The following is a 23,424-nucleotide window of genomic DNA, read 5'->3' as shown; positions in this document are numbered from 1 at the left end:
ACCATTTCTAAACACAAATTTATTCCATGATAAATTGTATCAGCTCACTTTTGGTAGACAAAGCCTTTATCCAATCATAGTTAAATACAACAATTTTTATGTACATTGGCTTTTTTAAAGGTACGGTGTAAGCATTTTTAGATGGCAAGGCAGCATGGAGGTGTTGGTAGAGCAGAAGTTAGGAAAAGGGATGACGTAGTTGTTTTGCAAAGCAGTATTTATACTAAGTAGATGCAGAAGTGTGACCTAGCCGTGATTGGTTAATTTTGAGTTTTAGTTCCGTTTTCATGCAGCATTATGTAACATGGAAAGATCTCGAATTTGGGAGAACAGATGAATTTAGGGGGAGAATATAAAACTTAAAATAGTTAATTTTGAGGTCACCGATCATTTCTTAATCATTCGGTATCTTAATCATTTCTTAATCGATCATTCAGCCATCATATTTTGTTATATCTTACATATATAAATAAAATTTGCAACTAAAATTCAAATTTTAGTCATTTAATAAATGTTTTACTGTATTAAAGACTTCAATGATAAAATTTTACATCATATTTTATCATTTCAGAGTAATCTTAGGTAACTGCAGAATAGGATAATACAGACAACATTTTAGGGTACTGCAGAAATCCGTACACACTATTTTTCTTCTCCCTTATAATGCTTACTGAACTGCAATTTGATATTTTTTTTAGTGAAAAGAGAAACTAAGTTCAACAAGTGCAGTTTTACATATTGCTGTGATTTAGCTTCCAATCTGTTGTTCATAATTTGGAACACATAAATTTTGCATAAAACTTCACTTTTCAAACGACTTCAACATAGTTACTGTCAGAATCAAACATAAATATCTTTTATAAATATCACTTCATAAAAGTTGCTGCGAAGTCAAACTGAAAGAATGATAATTAGTGCCATATTATATGAATCACTCTAAATACTTGTAATAAAAATTTCAATAACTAAAAGATATAATTACAAAAGGCAGATAAAGAGAAAATATAGCTTATATAAAATTTAAAAAATAAAAACTTTAAAAAAAATTTTTTTTATTCATTAATCTCAATAAAATCACTTACAATCATTATTATCACCTGCAGAATATTTACATAAAGGATTTAGCTGGCTGAGACATTACATCTGGATTTTAGCAAAATATAAAACAATCATGAGGGTTTTATTAAATATTTTTTAAACCAATATTTTTTCAGACTAGTACATACTATTTAAACTATAATGAATAAATACAGCAGAGAATTATTTACATTTCCATTACGCAGAATTCAGAATCCTACTTTTTCATACATTTTTCTCTCACTGAGTTACAGCTTCTTTAGATAAGAACTTCATTAAATGAATGAATCTGCTTTCCACCTATAGGGGGGGAAGACAAAAATAATGTAACAGTTGAAATTAAAGTAATTTAGATCCAAAACTTATATGCAAACATTTCAGTGGAAAAGCAACATATGAATTCAGCACTATTTTTATAACTAAAACTTGAATAATTTTACATGGTACAATGATGAGTTATTTTCAATTACTGTTTACTCTTGATTAACTGGGCCTTGTCAAAAAAAAATTAATTTGTTTATTGGAGATCAAAGGAAAAGTTACAATCACAAACTATGAATGCAAATTGAAACTGTCTATGAAAAATGCATGGTAAAAGAGGAGTGACAGCAGATGATTTTGTAGTCATTTATAACCTAGTTTCTTCATCTCATATAATATTTATTCTCCTGTCATTAACATTGTGTTCTTTTGATTGCTGATTTAATTTATGCAATTAAATGAATTTATTCTCCCGATTAAATTGCTTAAAAAGATTGACAGATTGTTATAACCACTTTTCTATGATTTATAATATGGATTGTTTATCTTCCCTGTGCTTTTTCAATTGCTCTTAGATTAACTACGATTTTTTGTTAAACTGTAGATGTCAATATTATCCCAATAAATCAGGAATTAACTCAAGCCTTTTTCAGCCAACATTAAAATAATATTAATTTGGGAACATTTTATACATTTCAAAGAATCAACGCACATAAATAAACAGACAAACAAAACAAACAACAACCAAAAGAAAGAAAGAAAGAAAACGAGGAGCCTTTCACAGTTTCTCTTAAATAGATCTAAATTATTTATTCTAGGTAAATATTTTTAAAAAACAGCAAATAGAGAGTTTGAATTAAATTAGAAGGATAATAATGGTGTTACTAAAAATATTATGCTTTTAGAAAATCCCAGAATTTATCAATTTAAGCTTTCAAGATATTTTACAGCATAATTATCACACCACAATAACTGTAAATCTTTAGCTTGACTAAGTGTACAACTTGCACCTAATTTCAGCTCATTTATTAAATGAAGATCGTCTTTTTAATATAAACAGTCAAGCTATCAGTTATTATTATTTGTTGTAACAGCTGGACACTTGAAGGCATTTGTTGGGAATTGTCGAACCCACTGATCATCACAAAGAATGTTGCCAAAGGGGCACCAAAAGGAGTAAATACTGCATCAGTGAGAAGCAAGAAAAATATACAATGAGAATAGAAAATTAAGAGACATTAGTTAACTGCAAGGAATAATGAAAATAAATTCTTCAGCTCAAGTATTCAATTCTAAGTTTTCCTAAAAATAGTAAACGGCTGAAATATAGTTAAAAGCAGTAAAATTTATGACAAAATTTGAATTACAATAATTATGAATAATATACAAAAAAGAAGGGCTGAGGAAATAACAGACAGCTGATTAAAAAATTAAAAGAATAAAAGGGAAATAAAATGGTAGTTACTAGCTACAGAATATTTTATTTAATGTCCATTCTCTTGGGTAGATTTGAATTTTAAATTCAACTGCATATTTTATGTAAAATATCCAGATCTGTGCAGATCTTAAATTTAAATTTGTTTCTCAGAAACAAATTTAATTTCAGATAAATTTCAAATCTGCAAAAGATCCCTAAAACCTTTCATGGCCTAGAACTACCATATGATAAAGAAGTAGAAAAACAGCAAATGCATGTTTAGATGGTTAAGTAGCAAATGCTCACAGTAAAAATTCTTATAATATTATAACCACGCATAGCTACTATTTTAAATCAGATACTAGTTTTAAATCTTATAATATGAAATGCTGAAGCAATTCATACACTCAAAATCCTGTTAAAATTTCAGTCACAACCAGTTGTTGGATGCGTAAAATGAGATAAATGTCTTAAGAAATCACAAATTCTTGCTACATTACTGCAAAAATAAAGACTTTATTATTATTATTTTTTAATTCTTTGATATGCCTATAGACATTCACAATAAATAAATATGTGAATAGGCTAGAAGCTAAATACTTTAAGTAAAACTGATTATTTTTTATTATTGGCTTACAATTCACTGAATAGAAATTATATTCTAGAGACCACCAGATCAAGGTTATCTACTGTTATATAAATTAATGCAATAAACTTATTCAGCTATTATTATAGGTGAATAAGGCTAAGAGCTAAATACCGATTTTCTAAAATAAAACTCGGTACTTTTCAACACTAGTTTACAATTAGACAATACAAATTACTCTATACTACATCAAGTTACAGCTTATCTATTGTTTTATATTAAATATACAATGTGCCAAAAGATTTATGACTGAATTCACAGAGGTGAGAAATAAAGAAAACTACTTTTATCACTACTTAGCCTTCCATATATATATATATATATATATATATATAAATTCTCTCTCTCTCTCTATATATATATATATAAATTCTTACTGAAACTATTAAGACTGTTTAACAAAATTTATGCTAAACACATTCCCATCAACTAATATCCAAAATGACTTACTTATAGTCTTCTATATAGTTTCTTCTGACTAAAAGGAACAACCGCTTTCATAAGTTGTTTGAATTCAAGTTAAAAGTCCTTTTACACAGTACTGAAACAGTTCTCAAATAACGCCTTTCACACTGTCACCACCACTGTAATACAAATTCTATAACTGTTGCTACCATTTTTGAAATAAAATATGTCTTTTGGAGGCCTGTTGGGTGAATACAATCACATCCAAGCTAAAATCTATATTCTTGAATAACAGCCACAGAAACCTGAACCATAAGTTTGCATGTATTGCCATGTAAAAGAGACATTTTTCTGCTCAGTTTGCCACATTACTTTCATTTACGACCAACTGGAATTTGGTTACCAACTGGCATACACTGTCCTCCAAAAGTTAAGGAAGAGCATGTTTTTTAAAGCCCACCATTACAAAATAGTCAGTAATGTTTAAATTCACAGTTCATATGCATGATAGTAATGAAGTTTAAGAAAATACATGCAAAAGAATAGCTACCACTTTTATTTTATAGAAATGAATAATTATACAGGAGTCAGAGAAAAAAATGCACAAATTGTAATTCTTGTTCATGAGTTTTGATCTTCAGTTATTAGAGTTTCATGGACAATAGCCAGAACAGTCTATCAATATCCAGAAGTCGTTTGCCCGATTTGTTGAGGTGGCAGGTTATCGAATAGATGGAAATGAGGATGTCACAAGCCGATGTTGCTAGACATCTCAACATCTCTCGTAATATGGTCCACCACCAATGAAATCAGTTTGAATCCAATGATCCTGTGTCTAGAAGACATGTTCCAGGCAATCCTACAGTTACAACACCCGTGGCAGACCGTTATTTAGCTCTTTTGGCGCGAAGAAGGAGTAACATTATTGTGCCTCAGCACATGGCAGATCATTTAGTGGCAACAGGAACAAAAATCTCAGCAACTACAGTGTGCAGACACCTGCACAATACAGGTCTGTATGCAAAACGAATAGTCGTTTGTGTCCCCTTGATTCGAGGACATAAAGGTGCCTGTTTTTGTTGGGCAAGAGAACACGTCTCCTGGACCAGTCAACAATGGACGTCTGTTCTCTTCAAAAACGAGTCCAGGTTCACACTGGAGAATGATTGAGGTTGTCAGCTGATCTGGAGGGAACAACATACCAGATACAATTAATTCCACACTGTGGAAAGACGCAGTTACAGAGGTGGTGGAATGAGGGTTTGGGCTGGGGTCTCTCTCCGTGGTCGCATTGACCTGCATGTGTTCCATGAAGGAATATTGACTGGTGTGAGATAACGAGATGAGATTCTTGATCAATATGTCCACCAATCTGCCATTGCTATTGGTCTTGGATTTCTTTTGATGGACGACAATGCGTGATCGCTCCGAACTAGGGTTACTGAAGAATATCTTGAGGATCACGGTATGGAGCGGATGGAACGGCCAGCTCAATCCCAGACTGAATCCAATAGAGCATCTTTGGGACTACTTTGGGAGACAGGTTGCTGATTAAATCCTCCTCCAAAAACGTTAGATGAGCTTAAACAAGGATTACTCTGCGTCTGGTCGTTACTTTCCATTTCACTGACCAACAACTTAATTGACAGCAAGGAATGTCGTTGCTGCTGATGTACTGCAGCTAGGGGTGGTCACATTCCTCATTCAAATACATTTTTGTAAGGTTACCACCCCATTTTTCCTCAAAAAACTGTGATATACTGTTTCTCCGAGACTGGATTTCTCTTTCAAGAGTGAAATTTTTATTGTAATTCATGTTTGTGTTGAACTTTAGAAACATTTTATATTGCATTCATTAAAGAACTGTTTAGTGAACATTTCCTGTAAATTTCTTTGTTCTATGTTCCTTCATTCTCAAATTAGACACAAAAAATATGCTGTTCCTTACCTCTTGGAAGGCAGTGTATTATATAGCAAATAATAAATGAGGAATGGCTCCTCTTCACCTTAAACAATGATAATCAATATTGTTCAGCCAATTTTTGTGATCTGAAATTGCGGGATTAGAAAGATTCACTATGCTTCCACAAAACGATAAGTTATTTTCTTTCCAAGTCAATGTATTAATCAACATTTCAAACTAGCTTTGAATAAAAATTATTTTCATTGGGATTAATAATACAATTGCAGTTCTTGAGAACAACTGACCCGGTTTACTTCATTTCTAGCACCAATATTTAAAATATCTATCAGACATGTAATTTCAATACACCCAGATTTCATGTAAGAAATTTTCCAGTTCACTAACACTGATGTCTGTTTCCATCACAGTTTGAGAAACTCACATAAAAGTTTTCCATCATGTATTCCTCAACATTTGTCCAGATTTTTTTATATGGTTAGGCCCAAGCTGTGATGTTGTTTACAGTCGTACCTTCAAGTGATGTTCTTCCCTACCTGAACTTGACAGCCCACTTTTTAACAGTGTCATAAAAAGATGAAGCATTATTGTAGCCTGTAACCATACATTCATCAATACTTGCTATGATTACATTTCTTTCATCAAAGTTCAATCAACAAATGACTGATGCTTTCAACATTCATTAACATTACTAACAATATTTTACAGCTTCTTAAAAATCAACTGATTATTGCCAGAAATTTTCACAGTCATCATTTTTATACCCTGAAAGAATAATGCAATTGTTTTACTGCCTTTTGTCATTCCACAAACTACATTTCACAGCTAGATTTTTCAATGCCCTTTGTATTCACCATTTGGCATGCTTATAGAACTTCTGCATGCCTCAATCTACACTTAACACTGAAATGCTCTTCATTCTCTCACTGCATTTTTCATGAACTTCTAAAATACCATTAAAATGATGTCCTTAATATTAAATGTCCTTTGGTGTCAATTCAGAACTAAAAGACCTTCACTGATTTGAATATTTCACACATTTTTTTTTTTTTAAATTTTAATTTAAGTAACATTTTATTACTTTACATAAGCAGCATGCAGCTGAAATTTTTATCTGTTATTTTTAATTTGAAGGACTTCTACAGCAAACTTCACCTAGAATGTCCACTAGCATTATTTTGACACCAAAAATAACGGCAAAAGCAATTGCTTATATTTATCAACTAAGTGAACAAATATCCAATTATGACAGTGAATCTGACTTTTTTTAAACCTGTTTATGGGTATATGTTACTTCTTTTTCTTCTCACTATAAATGGCTTGATTATACTGATGTAATGATGTACATAGAATTGCAAAACTTGCTCTTTTATATAATTATTTCACAGTAAAACATAATTTACACTTTACCAGTTATATTTCAAAAATAAAAACCAAATGCATTGTACGCACTGCTCATAAAATGGCTAGAAAATAATTCATGAAAGCTCCATGAAAATGGCTACCAGTCTATATACCTTACAATAATTATGTTATCTTAGATCTTGCAGCTAAGTCTTAGGATAATTTAGCGATCAGTGTTAAGTAACTATAAGCGAAAATTACATACAGTAGTTATAACTGAAATAAGTTTAGAATAGCTAAACAACACAGCTAAATGAAAATCAAAACAGCATTTTCAAATCAATTGATGGAAAAGATGTGAAGTTAAAAAGAAGCATTGAAAATAATATAAACATAAGGGATGTTTTGTATAAGAAAATGCACAAAAATTTACATATAAGTGCATAAATTCCAAATAATATTTGAATGTAATATAAATTCTAATTATTAAACTGATGCTAACATTAGTTTGAATGACTGATATGCTACCAAAATTAATGAAATGGTTTTTATATGTATTCCAAAATTCAATTCCTCTATTTCTATTCCAGTTGTTAAATTTAACTATTTCGCATATTTTTCAATAAGATAATCATTTTTAATGAATTTGCTACAGAGTAAATTTAAGTTAACTGAACTTGGAAATTATACCACAGGTACCACTTTTTAAGTTAAGTAAGAAATTATACCACTTTCTCACTGATGCCAAAATGACATGTATGGCTGTTCTTGGATAGTGGAGCAGCTAGTTTATAGTGTTGAAAGATTTCTTTTTAAGGAAAAAAATTAATAGAAAGCTGCCAAATGTGAAAAGTGAAAGGGATGATTAAGAACATTGTAATTTTGTTTACAGTAAGCTACCTGAATACAGTCACATTATCCACGTTATGTTATTTGAACATGGCTAAGCCATAAGGGCTATCTAAGAGGAAATATGTCTTCTTGGAGAACTTTTGAGGGAAACTGGCTCATATTTACATTACAAATGGAAGAAAACCTTGAAGACCAAACATGCAGCCAGTCTCTTTGCCTGGGTTCGAACCAAAACCAGAACAAACTACCAGTATTCAGTATACAGTTTGACAATGTGCTCTGGAATTGATTCAAAGAAATTACTAACTTTACTGCATGAATTTACTCCAATTCTAGAAAATTGAGTTTACCTCTTTTATAATTCACAGGCAGTTTTTGTTGGATGTGTGCCAGTAAGGTTTGATTCATATTTTAGAGGAAAAGGAATGTTTATCCTCACATATTAAAAGTTAGTTTAATTTTTATCATTTCCAAACTTTTTGAAAAATTTTTATTTTTAGGTTTGATTGTTAGTTCTGTGTAAAAAGGAAGTTTTAGGGAACCCCACAACTGCTGTTGAAAGATATCAGTTCAATGAGTTAACATTTGAATGAGTTGATTTTTCTCATCCCATGATTTGATTCTTTTCGTTCTTCTTTTCAACTGCATTAACTGGTTCCTATCCCACTGCTCATTTCATTCTTTCTGCTCTCCACATCATACTCCCTAACTGCTCTGATTCACTACTTGTTCCAGATCTTTTCATCCAAGGTTGTTAGTAAGCAGTGAACTGTAAAAAAGAACCACCTCATTTCAGTGAGTGAATGGTTCTGATCTGATCCTATAAAAGAGCAGTTTTGTCCATCGCTAATTCAGCAGTGTTAACAACTCGGCCACTGTTGAATTATCCAAAGAAAAATGTTCTTCCTCTTCATTGTGGATTTAATGACCACACTGAATCCATAAGCGCGTATTGAATGCACAAAATCAAAGAAAGAACTCCATTCAAACTTCCTTCTATAAACAGAAATCTTAAAGCAAGTAAACTGAAATGCTTTAGAAAACGATGCCACTAGTTATCATCAGGCAATAACACCAGCACTAATTGAGAAAATTCAGTTCTAATATTTTCAGAAGCATTGTTTACATGCAATAAAAAATTTTACTCAGCAGCAGAATTAATACAATGTCATTCAAATGTACCACTGGGGGGGGGGAGAAGAAGAATATTTTTAGGTAGGCTAACAATGTATGATACTTATGCACTAAAGTGCTTGAAATATTGGTAACATTTTTTTAAATGCCTTACATATCTCATTGTGTATATGTAAATTTGATTTCCCATTCTGATACTGAAATACACTGGTGAGTTAAGCACAATTCATAAAATGTAGAAAAGGAAGTATTAATAGAAACAAAACAGGACGCATTTGTACCTAGGGCATTCAATAACATACATGAATCATACACTACATGAAAATTTTACCAGTTGATGATATGTGCATGATTAACTCCTTCACCATCCTCTTAGTTATTAGATAGTTTAAAAAGTGTTATCAGCTGTCAGTAAAAAGACACACTCATTGGGGTTAAATGTGAACTGGATCATTATCCCTGTGAAATTCATTGTTTCATGGTTTCCAACCCCCAGATTTGAGGAAAAAATGAAGAGATTTAGGCCTCACTGGTCATGCTTTCTCCAAAGCATGTTTTTATCAGGATCATACAAAACAAAGTTCACTTAAAAAGATGGGACATAGAAATGCACTTCCACCCCTTTTAAGCTGGCATTGCAATGGAAACAACTGCTCATTTGAAAATGTACCTTTAAGGGAACGCCACTTTTAATTTTTAGACGAAAATAGCACAAAAGAAATTTTTCCCAGGGTAGGGTGATGTTATTTAAGACTGCGTATGAAAAGTAAGCAGTTCAAATCAATGTGCCGTGAGCTTCTAAGTAGGTTGTTGACAGTTCAGGAAAGGGGCAGAGACAGAGACACATTTCTATCACAACTAATGCCAAATTCAGTGGCAAAAGGTTCATCTTTGGAGGGGGGGCGGAAGTAGCAATTATTTTGTAGATTTTGGAAGAGTTTTGTAGGATGGTGAAGTGTTTACACAACTGCATTACATACACATATTACACTATCACCTTTCTATTATTACACTACCACACTTCACATATCACACCATTTCACCTAATTGTAGAAAAGAGAAGTAGAATAAAACATCAATCATATATATAAACCTGAGTGATGTTTTATACTAATTTCTTGGTAGTGTCACTGCCAAGCAGGAACAGAGGTTAGCACAAAGACCTGAAGTTGATCTTTTTTAAGAAATAGAATCACCAGATGGCTGAAAAAATGACCATCACAAAGAGAAGTTTTTGACAGCGCTAGATGCACCATACTGTGGTATCTCCAGATTTTGAGGATGATTTCAAAGTGCATGAGATGTCTACAGTAATCAGTATAATTTTATATGAAAGTTATAAATCTTCAGATGATTGATATTCACCAGCGGTCTGAATGGCTATTTTTTTTTAATAACTGATATTCACCAGAAGAACAAGTGTTTCAAGAAGTCAGGTAAAAATGTTTCAGATAAACTGTTAGCAATGAATGCCTCTTAATAGATATTAATGCACAATTTCATCAAGTGATACTAGTCTCAAGTATTACAAAAATAAGGCTATTAAGGGAATGAAGTGTTCTGTCATTAACTCAAATCTGGTTGAATATGTTTGAGACACTTCAGCTGGTAGCATTTCAGAAATTCAGCCTCTTCCTAGAACAGTCTAGGACCTATTAAGTGCATCTAAGGAACAGTGAATCTTCCTCATAGAAAGTCTTTTCATATTCATACAAATAGGATGAGCAATAATTTGCAGTTTTGTGTTTGGCACAGGATATCATATTTCTTATTCTACTGCTTTGTGTTGTTATATTTTTTACATATATAGTGATGTAATGTCATTCTACTTTGTTTTTACTTTCATAAGATAATTCTAAAAATGAATAACATTCATTTTTGCAATACTTAAATACTGTTTACAAAATTTATGCTTTTAAAAGGAAACAGAGAGAATTATGTCAACTTTTATTCACAAGACTTCAATTTTTCAGTATTTCTATTAACTAATATTTTCCAAACTAAATTTCTAAACTCTGAAAAGCTACATGATGTTAACAGTACTGTCTAAATGTTTTGGGATACATCAAATTTAATACACAAACTAAATCAGCTACACTCCTTAAAAACTTCTAAACGTATTTATATTTTTTGTTTACACTGAATTGAAAAATTAACAATTTATTGTAAAATATCTTTGAAGATAAAGTATCAAAAGAATAGCAAATCGTATTATACATTTTAGGCAAATGCAACCTAATTTTCAAAATACATATTATTTTTCCATTTAAAGATTCTAATATAAGTATTTATATACCTCTTCTGCAGTTCTTGATTCTAAAGTAATTGCTGTACTCTGGAATGCTTTTTTACTTATTCCAAACCTCTGACAATTGTATATAATTAATTTGTCTTCTTCACTAATAGTCATAAAGAAAGAAAATTAAAATATACATTAGAATGTATATTATGATAAATACATTCAAAAACTACATAGAATATAAAATTGATAAAACAGTGTATATATGTTGTAGTTACAAAATTTGGGAACTATAACATATACAATACAAAGTCCAAGATCTGGACTCTTCGGGACGGCGGCTCCGGATTTGGGATTTTTCCAGACATTAGATCATCAGTTAAAACAAATCTAGTAAGATGGCATGTAGAAAATATAAAGTCAAAAATATGAAATCACGATTTATAAAATAATGAAGCATTTATGACCTAAAGGGTATCAAAATGTATGAAAAAAGCTTAATATTTATTTTTTTACTTTATTAAATATTTCTTTCAATGTAAGTTTAGTTGCTTTGTTTTTTGTGTTGACACTTCCCCTTTTTCTTTTATAGACAGATATAATTTCTTGTTCAGTTACAAAGTTCCATTGTTCAAGCCCTACAATTGTTGTGTCAAGAATTTCCACCTTGTGAATCGAAATATTTTGGTTTTCATTAACCTCTGTCACTTTTTTCACTATCAATAGTGATATTTTTGGAATCTAAAACCATACTACAGATTGCACCATTTGTTAATTGATTGATGATTGAGGTAGTGTCATTGCAATGAAAAACTTCTATTACATCATCTTTATTACCACTTCTCTACATTTCTTTATAAATTCCATTAACTGGAAAATTTTACCTTTGGTCTGCGGTATCCTAAAACTTTCAAATTTGCAGCTATCTTTTTTATCATTCTCACCATGAAATATGGTAGCTGGCCATAAATTATGCCAAGCATTTTTTAAAGTATCTGGAGACACATCCTCCCACGATTTTCCGATGCTCCACACAGATGTTATGCTAAAATATTTCACAAATTCCTGAAAATTCAATTAATCAAGAAATTTAACATGGACTTAAAAAATGCTGTATTTGCATTTCAATGTGTGCACTATTCCGATATCTATAGGCTGAATGACGGACGTACAATTTGGAGGAAAGAATAATATGGATACATTATCTTTCACTAAAACTTTAAGCGAAGTAAGAACCCTACAGTTGACTACTGTCAGGTCAATTTTTGCATCCTCATGTAAACCAATCGAATTCATATGTTTGCCGAGCCTCGGGTATGAAATGATTTTCAGACCAATCATTCATTAACGCTTGTGTCATCCATGTTCTTTTACTTGCACTATATTTAATAGGAGAATCTTTACTCCTTTAAATGCTTGATGCCGTGTATTCTTTACAATTACAAAAAGTTTATACTTGTGCATTCCTGCATGCTAAAATTTCCGTATGCTAAAATTGTTAGTCTCGCTTTGGAATCTTTGGCACCAGTTGAAGATTTTTCTCTGGAGGTTGCCAAAGTATTTTGCGGTACATATTGCCCGAAAAGACGACTTTCATCAGTGTTATAAATTTGTTCTGGAGATAATATTTCACAATTAGTGAGTTCAATAAACTCATCTGCAAATAGTTCAGCAGTTTCAGTATCAGCTATCATGAGACTGGCGACGAAAGACATGTTGTTCCACTCCATGTCGTCTTGCTTCTGCCATGCACTGAGACAATTAAGCCTGAATTGTATTACTTTAGTTATTTATTATACTTATGTCTATTTCTTGTGCATGCTTAAGCATTTACTGTTGTCCTGAAAAAAATAAATTCCCACATATACTTAAGGCCGGCGTTAGTTACTGCCTGATGAAGTCCCTGTGAGTCCTAAATTCTGCTACCAGGCACCTCCCTAAGTTCTAAAATTTTGCTGCTCCTAAATTCTGGGTCCTAGTGCTTTCCCAAATTCTAAAAATTTTTCAAATAGCATTAATTGTTATCTTTTAGCCTACGAGTACCATTAACAAAATCTATTTTTAACATATGTAAAGAAATTTTTCTTAAAATTTTTCCTCGTCAGCATTTCTTACATATTTAACTTAAATCTGTAATCATTGCTAGGCATAATGTCAACATAAATGGTTACCATACTCTATGTTATACCAATATAAAAAAAAATTGTTTATGCATCTCTGTACGAGTCCTTACTCAATTTATCATGTGCTGATAATCATGAGGCAATGAAAGCAAAATATGATAAATAATGATTCCCCAGGTTGGCGTCAAGGATATAAAATATTAGTTGGTGTAAAATCAACAATGTTTCTATGTAGAATGTTTCGGTTTGAGATGCATGCCAAATAAATAAGCAGCTATGGAGTCAAATTATTCATCACACAAATTTATGCTAAAATGATTATTTCTTCAGTAATGAGGTATTTTATTTAGTGGTGAAGTGAAATAAAGGAAAGGGACTTTCTGCATGGTTTATTATGGAGAAAAAAAATCAAATGCAAATGTGTAAAAGCATAAAAAAAAAAAAAAAAAAAACTAAAAGGGGGGGGGGGGAAAAGACTGTTGGTGGCTTTGAGGTCCAGATTTTAGATCATCCCAGATACTGGACATCCCAATCTTGAACTTTGTACTGTACATATAACTATATATACAAGAAATTCATTCATACATTTTCACTTCTAATAGCATTACCATTCTAATACCATCAACTTCTAATACCATGCCATACTATTTTATGGCGCCCTATTTATCAAGAATACAAAAGATGAATGTCGAAAAAAGAAATTAACATGACAAAAATTGTAACCCTTACTACACTGCTCCTGGCTCTTTATAATAACCTCAGGGGATACCATTTAAATTTAAAAAAAAAAAAAAAAAAAAAAAAAAAAAAACCAAAAATTATTCTAAAAGCAAAATCTTTGCTGTTTTTTGTGCCAATAATTTTTGAGTTTCTGAACCTACTTTATGTAGAAGCATAAAAATTAATTACGGATTCCTAGCTTTTGGTGAATATGCTAGATTCCTAGCATATTCACCAAAAGCTTTTATGCCCTTAATAGTCAGTGAGTAATCTACGTAATCTTTATTATAAACAACATGAAGCAATATTCTTCACTCTTCACATGTGAATAAATAGTTAGTGGGAACCTTTTTTGTAGAAAACTGAAAGTGGACAAACTTGTGGTGAAATAAGAATGATCTCATTTAAATCTGTGGAGCTATTGCTGAAGGCATTTAGGTGTTAAATCTGTTTTGGCAGGATTGTGAGTTAGTGGAGCTAAAGGCTTTATTTCAGAACCCAAAGTTGCGCAACACAATCGGCATGAAATTCATCAGAACATTTTCCTTAATTATGCAGATTTTTCAGCATCTTTAATGGTTGTTTAATTGTAGGTATGGACCTGGAGTGAATACATTCCATCTTAAATTGAATTCTCATTCCCATTCAAGATGGGTTGTCTCAGCATCAGAAGACAATGCAGGTTCAGGAAATGCGGCTGTTCTTTCAGCTTGACGATTTGTGTGCAATGGAAGCACTCAATAGAGATGCATTTGCTTTATTAATTTAGTATTATATGTTTTGACTATTATTATCTGCTTCTGATTATTATATGGTAGATTATTGTATGTAGGGTCTTTTACAAGGCTTCCAGATAGCTTTATTTTCAATTTGCCTCAAAACGGAAGACTTTGTTTAGATTTTCATAAATATGATGCTCATTTACCAGAAGAGCAATTAAAAACTGAAGATGTTAAATCCAAGTATTTTAATTTAAAACTTCAGTATCATGTTGCAACACTGCATAACACATCTCTTTCAAATATTCACAAATTTCAGTATTTGACTGGATTACTTGCTGATGAACCAGTTTCTATAATTAAATATGTTCTATTATCAAATTATTCTTAAGAAGAAGCATAGACAAAACTGCATGTTAGGTATGATAAAAAGAAACAAATGAACAAACATTAATCAAAATATTTCTGGATCAAAAATGCATTTTGCAAGTAGATAATATTCATTTACAGCCTAACTACCATAAATTAATATTACCTACTTAATATCTAGTACTACAGCAGTAATGAATATAAATGGATGCTGTAACTGAAGCCCAAAGATAGCCCAAGTCAGAATGGATCTCTAAGTTGTTTATTTCAGGTGATTTTATTCGATGTTGCTCTAGTGAATTTGAGTTCAACTTCACCAAATGAAAACCTCTAGCATCACATTCTGTTAATTTCTTAATACAGTCAAAAGTCGTTAATTCGGACACCCATAATCCGGAATGATCTATAATCTGGACCTCAAAGCTACAAACTTTCTTACGGCTGCGAATATGTTTGTGCGAATGCGCATTTAATGTGTAACGGACGGTATAAGCTAAGCTAAAATTATCTAATTCAGTTAATGTTGCAGATTGCGTTGTTCTTTAATCTTCGAATTGGATTCGGCTTATTATTTTTTGCAGACTATTAGAGCAATTTCATAAAAGTAAGTTTGAACTTTCGATTATGTCAAATAGAATTTCTGATATATATTTACTAATATGTAATTTGTATCTACAAAGCAAAAGTATGTTTTGAAATCCGAAATCTGTTTATCAATTTCACGCTGCGGATTGGAAGTTGATCTGTCAGCACTATCCTTATATTCAGGGCAGATGTTTTTATTTTATTTGGCTTATAATTCCTTACTAAGTGTAGTATTTCATCTCGATGTACTCCTTCTTTGATATGATTTAAATCAAGTTCCTCGTCATTATAATTTGCTTCCGATAGTGAAGAAAGCAACCCAGAGGTTATTGAAAACGAAAACATTTCGATTGACAAATTAGTCAGTATTCTCAACACAGCAATTATAGGACTTGAACAGCGGAACTTTGTAACTAAACAAGAAATTATGTCTGTTTAATAGAATTAAAGAGAAAGTATTATCACATGAAACAAAGCGACTTACATTGAAAGAAATGTTTAATAAAGTAAACAAATAAATATTAAGCTTTTTCTTTTTGTAAATTTTGATACCCTTTAGATCATAATTGTTCTTTATTTCATAAATTACGGTTTCATATTTTTAATTTTGTAATTTCTGCATGCCATCTTACCAGATTTAAACTGATGATCTATAATCCGGAATCGCCGAAGTCCCGACGAGTCCGGATTAACGACTTTTGACTGTAGCTGTAACTGCTTCTTGAATAATACTTCAACCTATCATCAAGCAGTCTATATAAATTTTTGTTATTGTTATTATTCATGATACTGTTGCCAATTTTGTACATAGATAGATGATTTTACGACATTATATGTGAAATTGTCGTATATTTCTGTGTAATGTAACATGAAAAGCTTGAGAGAAATGATGCTCTGCTGGAAAAATAAGAATACAAGAGGAAGTCTGTTTAACATTGAGTAAATGGCTATCTCGCTAATTTGGTGAGATACTGCCAAGGTTGCAATGATTTTGGCGACTAAATTTTATCGCCAAATTTGGCGAGATCGATAAAAGTCGCCAAACTTGGCAACACTTTTGCTCTGATCCCTGAATTACAGGGATTACTTGTATAATGGATATTGTAATTGAATAAATAATTGTTTCTTGTATTAGCTGTAACCATATCCAGCCCTCATATACCTTCCAGTAATTTCAAGAAGCAGGAACTAATAGAGCTCTCTCGGCAGCAGGGAGAAAACTATATAACACCGGAAAGAGCATCAGTTTCCCAGTAATTTGTTAGTTGTTAGTTCAGAGTGACTAAACAAGAAATTATGTCTGTTTAATAGAATTAAAGAGAAAGTATTATCACATGAAACAAAGCAACTTACATTGAAAGAAATGTTTAATAAAGTAAACAAATAAATATTAAGCTTTTTCTTTTTGTAAATTTTGATACCCTTTAGATCATAATTGTTCTTTATTTCATAAATTACGGTTTCATATTTTATATATAATCTATATAAGGTATATTAAGGTATCTGTGAAAGCTTCGGCTTTTAGATGTGCTTAGCATTCCATTGTGTTTAATGTTCCTGGTGGTCTGAAGTGTTACTACTGATTATGGTCTGTGATACTGTGAAGAGCTGTACGAGAATTCTGAGGAAAGGTCCAGAAATGTGAAGCATTTCTTTTAATAAAATTAATTTTATCAACCTATCATCAATTCTGTGTGCATTCAAACCATATGCCTGCAACAATACAATTGGTAATTCCTTTTCATAATCTAAACCAGTGGTGCCCAACCTGTAACTTGATGAAAGCCAGTTTAGAATTTAAAGCATTTTGGCAAACCATAATTATAAACTAAAACTCTAAAAGCAGTGTTAATTGGTGACCCTCTATTCATACACTGTTCGGAAATTTTACATGAAAGGATACTGACCTTTTTTTTTAAAATAAAATTTATTTATCAGTTTCTAATAATGAGCTCACAATATCTAATAGCACAATTTCTTATGAAATCTCCACAATCAAATGCAACAAGCTTTAAGACATCCAGTGAGTTACAGAAGGCAATATTTTTTCCATGGCATGATTTCCCCTTTTCCCCAAGGCATGATTTTGAATTTGTTCTTTTGGTTCAATGAAATTTAATTTTATACTACTGTATAATACAACTCCTCCCTGCATGCAAACTTTTATTTTTTTTTTTTATTTTATTATTTTTTTTTTTTGGCATTCAAACATAAAATTAATTTAATTTTGTGTGTGTGTAAAATTTGTCTTCTATTTATGCATTAATAAAAGTCAAAATACCAATTTTCCACAGAATCTTAACTCAGAAGGAATCAGGGATTTATGTTATTCTGTTCTTTCACTTACTTCAAGTTCATTCATAAGATATAAGAATGAAATAAATAAAATAGAATGAAAAGATAATTCAGTTCTTCAAAATAATGGTCTAGTTTTAGCACTTATAAAATTTTAGAATTTCACGTTTGTGCAATAGTGCTCATACTTGTGATTTTTGAGCCAAAGATAAATAATTCTTCTAAAATGAACCAATAGTCTTTTCTATCCTTTAACTATGTATTTTCTAATGCCTTCAAAATTCTTTTCATCAACAATGTAAATCAAAATTTGCTAATCTTTGCATTTAAACTAGTAAATAAAAGATTTATTGAATTTTATTCAACAAAACTGATTTATCAAACCTTAATTGTTGTTTCCTTTGCTAAATTTTGCAATTCCAGATGCATACACTGAATTTATATTATAAAGTAGTAGTAAGAAAATACAGAATTTAGACAGTGTTTTATGAATACATTATAATACACAGCACTACTCATCATAATCAATATTTTGTCATTTATATTTATTCAAAAAAATGTAGAAATCATGAAATTAAATTAAGAGAAAATTCAACCACAATTTGACACTGATTTCAGATGAAAAGACTCACTGGATTCCCTGGGAGACAATCAGACATCGATTCTCTCTCTCTCTCTCTTCATCAATTATTCCCAAATCTCTCTTTAACATCGTATTTGTTCTAATATGTTACTGAATGTTTTGCAGCCTTTCTTCAGCAGAACACTTGTTCCTAGTGAAGCAGACTTCAGTGAGATAGTTTAATGAAAAACACTGCACTTTTCCATTTGAAATCTGTGCTGAATTAAGATTGAATTTTGTCCATTTGTAGAATAAAAGTGTAGGAAAATCTGTACCATTTCAAAAGCAGAAATATTAGTAAGCTTTCAAAATTAAAATCTGAGTAATTTTACTTTTTTGATAGCTTCATAACACTTAATACAAATTAAATATTCTACTCTTTCTACTAAATATATATACAATCAGTTTAGTAAAAAGTTTAAATTGCTACAAAAAACCTGTAGGTTTTATCTACAGGTATATCTCTGAGTTCTAAGGCAAATACTATAATAAGGAAATATCTTCTAGAATTAGAGAAAGTATTCATTTATGACAAATGTAATCATCTACCAAATGAAATTATTTCTTACCTATTCCATTTCACAGTCTTACCAGAAGATTCTTTCACCTGGCCTTGACAGATTAACTGAGAGTTATCTTTACTTAATTGCTTCGATTCATCAGAAGCTCCTTCATCTTGATTATTCAATTGCTTTGAATGGCCAATTAACTCTCTGAGGTGACTGAAATCTGATGGTAAACTTTTATTAGCAACGTTGGTAACAGTAGGAAAAACTGTATCTTCAATAACATCACAAGGAAGCTTTGAGCTTGATGGAAGAGTATCATCAGAACATGGAAGTACAGGTCTTTGCTCTGTAAAGCTAGTTCTTTGTAGATCTTTTTTTGAAGAATTAGTCTGCAATAAAAATAAAATTATTAATTTTATCCTACATGTGGAGACACACAGAAAGGCAATTTTTTGCACATTCACACTATGAGTTTCTTCTCTTTCTCAAATTCCAGGTTAATCAATTAACCAAACATACGTTTTCAGAGCTCTGTAAGTGGAATGTTACAATGTTACCCATTTATTTAGTTCATATTAAAAAAATAATGGGCTTTAAATTACAAAAACTTCTCATCTATGTATTAAGAAATATTATTTACTCAAGATAATATTTCTTAATACATAGATGAGAAATTGATTTGTTGAAATATCATATCAATTAAACACCATCTCTGTTGGAAAATTTTTATCTGCTTGCTCAGGAATATGACCTTGCATCTGAAGATTTTATTTAACCTTTGAAACTGCAGTCCTGATATTTTACAATAAGTCTTGCTGTTTATTGTTTGTCGCTTTAAGATTTAGTTTTTATCTGTCTTCTTTTTGGTACTGTAGCATCTCCTATGTTTAATCTTCATTTTATCTTTAATTTCTGTATGCTTTAATTTTCGTAATTTGGCAAAATAATTTTGTACATAAGATCATAAATATAGAACGGTTCTTTTAAAGGTTATAAAGATTTTTTAAAGTTTGCAGATATGAGTTACAAACGATTAGTTTTTTTTTTTTTTTTTTTTTTTTTTTTTTTTTTTTTGTCATGTTCAACAATGAACAAGTGATTGAAAAATGGGTGAGATACCCATAACCTATCACATATGCCTGTAACTTTAAACTTAACATGCTGAAAGATAGCACCAGGATAAGTATGCTGCAGCAAAAGTGTAAGATGGTTTCGTTGCAGCAAAGTTATAAACACTAAATGAAAGGACCACAATTACGGCTACGAATCAAATTAAAAAGAAAAACTCTTATCTTCATCACTGTGATTAATTTTCTAATGGATATCTACAATTTTAAACTCTCTAAATATGATAATGAATTTTAAAAAATGCACCTCATACAGAGCGATAACCTAAAATTACACTGCAATTAGGAAAAATGTTAATATGACACATTAACAGCTATCAACTTCTATGAAAGTGCAAATTTTAATCAATATTCCATAACATTTTAAAATCTGCTTTTATGAGCATATTGGGCATGAGAAACAATAACGGTCAAGTAGCCATAATATATCGAAACAATGGCAGGCAGACAACTACTCAATGAAGAGATGGTTGATAACAGTCAACATAAAGACTATGGATTGGAGATTTTCTAAATGCCGTGCAACATATTCATATGAACAAGATCAACTTTAGCTAATTGAAAAGCCCATTTTTAACCATAAATCACTAAGTCATAGTACAGCCTAGAGCAGCAAATACACAGCAAACAGCAGCATTCTGCTTCTCAGGAGGCACTTCGTAAGGACTTTCATGATTCAATGTTTTTAAACACTTTTCCCTTACGTACTGAGTACGTGGAATAAAAGTTAATTTTTTATCGAACCTCACGACAAAAATTTTTACTTCAAATCAGATTGGAATCAATAAATCCTTCAAGGTGAAGCTCAGGCTCAGGATGAAGATTTTATTTTTTGTAAAAGTGCATGTAAACAATCTGTTTCAAAAGCATTAATCCATGTTTCTTTGACCATATACTGATCCTGTTAAAAGTGATCTGCAGTTGTCTGCCCATATACCTCATATACTGAACAACGTAATACTGAGAACAAAGCCTCGAGGAACACCCTCTTCTTGTATGAAAATATTTGAAGAAAACAGAGCTAAATCCTTACTTGAAAAGTACTTGCTTAAAAGGTTTGCTTTAGTTAATTATGGCAAAGTATACTAGAGCTAACTACCTAAAGGAAAGGATGAAACACTTTCTGAGGGAACCTGGCTTGTTTACATGTTACACACAGGGGAAAACACGAAAATGCCCATGCAGCCAGCCTGTTTGCCTGGAATCAAACCCAGATCAGGAGGTCAGGAACTATCAGTGTTCAATGATTTTACCACTTGGTCGCAGGTAGGCTCACCTGCCTTAAAAGAAGGTCATATGAAAATCGGCAGTTGCTGTGTAAGTCACTGGCATGAAGACCACACAGAATGACTGGTTAAAAAAAAAAAAAAATTCTCCAATACATGAAACTCTTGCCACCTATCCGCTCAAGCAGTTGAAATGAAATTTCAGATATTTTTATTCGAAGGTATGTGCTAGAGATTGGGATGATTCATGGCTACGGTGATCTTCCCAACTTCACTCTGATGGATTCCTGGTTCTCCAGTTATCTGAAATCTAAGGTGTACACATCAGATCCACAAGATTTGTCAGAATTGAAAGATGCCATAAAACCTGAAGTTACACAGTTTCCTCCTGCAATGTTTTGTTCATGATAGTTGTCATCAATCTTCCGCATGTAATGCATTGTTGTCTGCAAAGGTGAGCACATTGAAAACTTATAATTTCAATAAAAGTTTTCCCTCTTTCTCTCTTGTGCTGTTATTGGTCGTTTACAATGCTCTTTTTTGCAAATGTTTGACACTGGCAATTTTCATCATATATGTATTGTTCTAATGCTTTTTATGGTTTTCAATGCGCTGATCAATTTGCACAGGAAAAAAAGTGGATGCTGCCATTCGAAATTTCAAAATGTTTTCACTGTCACTGTAACTTTGAAAGCTCTATAGTTTGAAATCTTCACAATCTCAAATATATACCTTCAGATAACAATATCTGAAATTTTGATTGTTTGAACAGATAGGCTGCTAGGGGTTCATATATCGAGATAGTTTTTTTATGACCACCCTGTATATCATGGACTGTTAAGCTTTTTTTCTGTATCAAAACAGACATAAACAAGATGGTTTCTTTTCCCAACTTATAATTTCAATAAAAGTTTTCCCTCTTTCTCTCTTGTGCTGTTATTGGTCGTTTACAATGCTCTTTTTTGCAAATGTTTGACACTGGCAATTTTCATCATATATGTATTGTTCTAATGCTTTTTATGGTTTTCAATGCGCTGATCAATTTGCATAGGAAAAAAAGTGGATGCTGCCATTCGAAATTTCAAAATGTTTTCACTGTCACTGTAACTTTAAAAGCTCTATAGTTTGAAATCTTCACAATCTCAAATACATACCTTCAGATAACAATATCTGAAATTTTGATTGGTTGAACAGATAGGCTGCTAGGGGTTCATATATCGAGATAGTTTTTTTATGACCACCCTGTATATCATGGACTGTTAAGCTTTTTTTCTGTATCAAAACAGACATAAACGAGATGGTTTCTTTTCCCAAAGGCTTTACAGATGAAGGTTTTCAACTATAACTTATCATCAATGGTCATTCTACCTTTATGGAAACTACTCTGATATAACGAGATTACATAATTACATTGCTCTTTTCCAAGTAAAATTGTCAGTGGCTTACAACTTTTTCAAACAGCTTGCAAACTGTGATAAAATTTAATGATAAGGAAATTTATTTAATTTGTATGAATAATTGTTCTTTAAATGCATTTGATTGATATAACAAAGTAATTGCTTTTAATAGATGAGACTTCCATCATGCTGTCTCAGCTTCCACAGCTTTATTCACAGGACTTATGGGGATGATTAGATGAAGTCCAAGGCTCTAATGGTTGGAGTGTATCAATAATGACTTCAGCATTCTTGAAATTACCAAATAGAAAACTCTCATCAAACAGAGAGCAGAGCTGAAGAGGGTTCTAAGAAAGGCCAGAGCTCATCCTGGGTTATCGTATCACTAAAAGAAAAGAGTTATGACAACAAAGATGAGTTTCATATAGAATGGAAC

General features: G+C 31.5%; 1 protein-coding gene across 2 annotated transcripts in view; it reads right to left on the bottom strand.

Moving 5' to 3' along the window:
• Positions 1–1,035: 1,035 nt before the first annotated feature.
• Positions 1,036–23,424, bottom strand: part of LOC118183904 (uncharacterized) — a 188,232-nt gene continuing 165,843 nt past the window's right edge. For both annotated transcript variants that reach the window (XM_035353510.2, XM_035353511.2), the window contains 3 exons: positions 19,299–19,627; positions 11,354–11,456; positions 1,036–1,377 (listed from right to left, as the gene is read on the bottom strand). In XM_035353510.2, coding sequence (XP_035209401.1) covers positions 1,318–1,377; positions 11,354–11,456; positions 19,299–19,627 — 492 coding nt within the window. In that variant the 3' untranslated portion in view covers positions 1,036–1,317. The remainder of the gene's footprint in view (positions 1,378–11,353; positions 11,457–19,298; positions 19,628–23,424) is intronic.

The sequence above is a fragment of the Stegodyphus dumicola genome, chromosome X1 (genome assembly GCF_044657685.1).
Source record: "Stegodyphus dumicola isolate Sdum_Otavi_A_Nest chromosome X1, ASM4465768v1".
NCBI classification, from domain to species: domain Eukaryota; kingdom Metazoa; phylum Arthropoda; class Arachnida; order Araneae; family Eresidae; genus Stegodyphus; species Stegodyphus dumicola.
This window is presented reverse-complemented; position numbering and strand designations above follow the sequence as displayed.